The 4,414-nt window shown below is 43.2% G+C and overlaps 1 protein-coding gene across 1 annotated transcript in view; it reads left to right on the forward strand.

Annotated features, from left to right (window-relative positions):
* The window catches only part of HECTD4 (HECT domain containing E3 ubiquitin protein ligase 4), a 126,511-nt gene that overhangs the window by 13,599 nt on the left and 108,498 nt on the right, over window positions 1–4,414 (forward strand). Inside the window, exons 4-5 of the mRNA XM_014547721.1 lie at window positions 845–975; window positions 3,024–3,132. Of these exons, the coding sequence (XP_014403207.1) occupies window positions 845–975; window positions 3,024–3,132 (240 nt within the window). The remainder of the gene's footprint in view (window positions 1–844; window positions 976–3,023; window positions 3,133–4,414) is intronic.

Raw genomic sequence — 4,414 nt, forward strand, 5'->3', positions numbered from 1 at the left:
CAAGCCTGCAACCCAGGCATGTGCTCTTGACTGGAATCAAACCTGGGACCCTTCAGTTCGCAGGCCAACACTCTATCCACTGAGCCAAACCATCTAGGGCATGTTATTTTTCATTTTATGTGGGCTTTAAAAAAACTGCAGTAGCTTGTAATTAATTCTTATTGTAGATTTTGAGATGATATGTTAAGGTGTAGAGAAGAAAGATAAAATCATTCATTATCTTTTAAAAAATATATACGTATATATACTGTATATGTATATATATATATACATACACACACTTTTTATTGATTTCAGAGATGAAGGGAGAGGGAGAGAGAGACAGAAACATCAATGGTGAGAGAGAATCACTGATCAGCTGCCTCCTGCATGCCCCCTACTGGGGATCAAGCCCGAAACCCAGACATGTGCCCTTGACTGGAATTGAACCCAGGACCCTTCAGTCTATAGGCCGACACTCTGTCCACTGAGCCAAACCAGCTAGGGCTCATTCATAATCTTATTACCCAAGATAACCACTCCTAATGCTTTGGTATATGTGTTTCCCAATTCACATCTGCCTGCCTCTCTCTCTCTCTCTCTCTCTCTCTCTCTCTTTCTTTCTCTCTCATATATATATAACATATATACATTTTACACACAGCTGTAATTTTATCATAACATTTCTAAAAGCACTGCTTTGTAAATTTTAAATATAAAAATATATTGTGAATTTCGTTTCAGATGTATAGTGTCTTTGTAAATCTGTTATAGTTTTCTGCTTTTTGAGATTAAGTATCTTTTTTATTTTCTTGCCAAAATGGATAGTTTTGGTGTGTTTGTGATTCTCCATTTCCCTTTTTAGGCTGTTGCTTTTGGAAGGGGGGCCTGGATCCCCCTCCTGTTTGCTTGGTGGCAAACACATAGTGTCATGGGGATATGAAGACATGTTGCCTGCACCAGATAGCAACACTGGCTCCAGTTCTGAAAATAAAGGTAATGTAAGGGTTTTGGTCCTCTGATTGAAATTAAGATGTGAAAAGAATGGTTTAAGATAATTGTGGCAAACAGTTTAGATATAAGTCTGTGTTCCTTTTAATTAAAGAGCTCAGGATTCCTATACAGTGTGTTCATTGTCTGCTTTATCGGTCACAGTATAATAAAAGCTGATACTCAGTGAGGTAAGAAAATGGATAGGTTTTACTAGCGCCAGGAAAAGGTATCATCCATACACTTCTGCCAAAGAGGCATGCATTACTTAAATTGGTTCCTGGGTATTTGAGTTTGGGCATGGGAGCCTTAAGTTGAATTTTTATGTCCGTGAATAGAGTATCAGGTCTTTCTGCCTGATACTGTTTCTTTTAGTAATTTATTGTGTGTGTGTTAATGAACCCTCTCATCCTAAAAGCAAAACAATGAGCTTGTTCAAGGGAGCATGAATTGTTAAGTATCTTTTTTAAACAAAGTAGGCTGGATTAAAATGTTTTTACAGTTTCACAAGTATTACATATCAGTTTATTCTGTGACCTCAGTGAAAATGGCAGAAGCTCTCTTAATTGACCGCATCTAACTGACTTGCCGTTGAATTTGGCCCCTCTGTTTGCTGGGTAGACATGCTGTCCAGTACCCTGGCACACCCATGCTGCTCTCCTGTGGAGTTCCAGGCCTGCCAGGAGTCCACCTTCTCCCAGACCTGTTTGTTATTGTAATAGGTACTTGTTATTGTGATTATATCGTTAAACATTACCTTACCAATGAAATAGGAGTTTTACAAATAATTACCCACTTTAACTCTTTGTTTTTTGAGGAACCACTAGGTACAAATTACACTTGTCTCAGGTTTAGTATACCGAATTTTTAAGATAACAGCATACTCAGTACTAATTTGAGTACAGTGACATTGGATTCCCCTAAAATGACAAGTAGTAGACAAACTCCACTTACACATAGTGAGTGGAATGATTATGAAAATAAACACTGAAGGACTTACTTATATGCTTTTTTAAAGATTCTCTTTATAAGTTAGTAAACCATTTACTGTCATATAGAGATACAGTGTTTATCTTAGGGGAAGATGTAGCTAACAGGAAACATAGTTGCTGTTTTTAAATAGAAGAGCACTTTTGTGCTGTGTTGCTCCAGAAATTAAAATTAGGATCTCTGGGTGGAAAATCCAAAGAAGCGGATTTTAGTTGAATGTATATTATTAGTATGTGAGAATAATATCATATACCATTATGGAACACTGGCTTTGAACTAGATTGCAATATGGGTGTTTACCTGTGTTATCTCATTTAACCTTCATAGTAATTCTTGAGGTACACATTATCCTCATTTTATGGATGAAGAAACTGAAGTTCAAAGAGGCCCAAGGTCAACTAATAAGTGCCCAGAACTCTTAAAAGCTCATGCCTTTTTTACTACAAAATCATATCATATTCTTAGTCATTTCAGATTAGAATTAGGAATGTGTAAATTGGACTCAGTATTTTTGCTATCCCAAAAAAGAAAAAACATTTGGCAGGCAGGACCAGGTTTTCCTGTTAGTAACTATCTGACCTCCTTCCCTGATCTTTGTCCCTGACCCTGCATGCATTTTGGATGTTTGCTGTGGGGGTTCTAGCCATCTTCCCTGGAAGTCACATCGAAGCACTTACTTTAGAAGTGGGAGATTATCTTTCACTCAGCCTCCTCTAAAGAAAAAAGCACGTTTATAATCTCATTAGAAAAGCATTTAGCCCTAGCTGGTTGGACTCAGTGGAGAGAGCGTTGGCCTGCGGACCAAAGGGTCCCAGGTTCAATTCCGGTCAAGGGCACATACCTTGGTTTCAGGCTCCTCCTGGCCTGAGCCCTGGTCAGGGCGCATGCAGGAGGCAACCAGTTGATGTGTTTCTTCACATCGATGTTTCTCTCTGTCTTTCCCTCTCTCTTTCACTCCCTGTAAAAGGTCAACGGAAAAATATCCTCGGGTGAGGATTAACAAAAAGACAAAACAAAAGAAAAAGAAAAGCATTTATAAAATTTACCTATAAAAAATGTTTCAGATGCTGACTTGGGACGCTGTCTCACTGCAGACGGTCTTTACCTGTATACTACTAACTCAGTTGGAAGAGGAGTGAGCAAACTGGGCTCTGGATTACATGGTACTCTCAGGTGAGTTGCATGGAATTTGCTGAATTATTTGGCTGGAACATTTCCTCCTTATGTAATCCTCTGTGAAGAAAACATGGGGGTGCATGCTGACTCTCCATAGACTGACTAATAATAAGTCTGAACGCATTCATGTGATTCTGGTTTTCTGTTATTGTCACCCACCCCTCTCATTCTGCTAGTGCATTTCAGCTTTGTTTTGACTCTAAAGAGTCTGGTAGCCCTAGGATCATTGTTTTAACCAGATGTTCCTCTATGATTAGAATTACTATAATATTAGTTTCTTCTCCATATTGATAGGTGGACATTAGTTTAGTTTCTTTGTCCTTGGATTTGATCTTGGATTAGCAGTGGTTTTCAGTTAGGATGTAAGATCTATGAATTGCTGACAAAAGAAATCACTGTTGAGATCCTTTTATATATTTAACTAGGGGCCCAGTGCACGAATTCATGCACCTTGAAAGGAACTGTGGGCTGTGAGGCTGAGGTGGGCACAGGGGTCTTGGCCCATCCTCCGCGCCCCCACCCGGCCCCTCCTGCTGCGGCCCCCAGTCCTCTCTCTGCCGACAGCCCTGCTTCCGCTGCGGCCACTCCCATGCGCCGACGGCGCTGGCCCCACTTGCACCCGCTGACAGCACAGAGTGATTGGGGCTGGCGCCAGCAGCAGATGCAAGCAGCACCGGCGCCGTCAGCAGGTGCAAGTGGCGGCTGCTGCCCTGATCGCCCTTCAGGAGCAGGGGGAGGTGGAGAAGCCCTCAGGGGCAATTGGGGCCGGCAGCCGCCACTCACACCTGCTGATGGTGCGGAGCAATTGGGACTGGCACTGGGCGCCAGCAGCGGGTGCAAGCAGGGCTGGTGCTGGCAGCGGGTGCAAGTGTTGGGCAGGACCACGGCATGCGGGAGCAAAGAATTTTCAGTAACTACCAGAGGCTTTCCCCGATGACAGTGACCAGCGCCCCACCTTGGTCTGGCGCCCCCACTCACTTGCTCCACCATCCCGCCATGGCCAACACCCACCATGTTCCTCCCTCTGCTGCCTGCTGCGGACGCCCTCATGTTCCACACACACCCCCCTGGTGGTCAGTGCACATCATAGCAACCGGTTATTTGGTGGTTCTGCCGTTCAGTCTATTTGCATATTAGGGTTTTATGTATATAGACTAGAGGCCCGGTGCACAAAAATTTGTGCACTCGGGGGGAGAGGGGGTCCCTCAGCCCGGCCTGTGCCCTCTCGCAGTCTGGGACCCCTCGGGAGATAACGACCTGCTGGCTTAGGCCTGCTCCC

The sequence above is a fragment of the Myotis brandtii genome, unplaced genomic scaffold (genome assembly GCF_000412655.1).
Source record: "Myotis brandtii unplaced genomic scaffold, ASM41265v1 scaffold482, whole genome shotgun sequence".
Taxonomy (NCBI): Eukaryota; Metazoa; Chordata; class Mammalia; order Chiroptera; family Vespertilionidae; genus Myotis; species Myotis brandtii.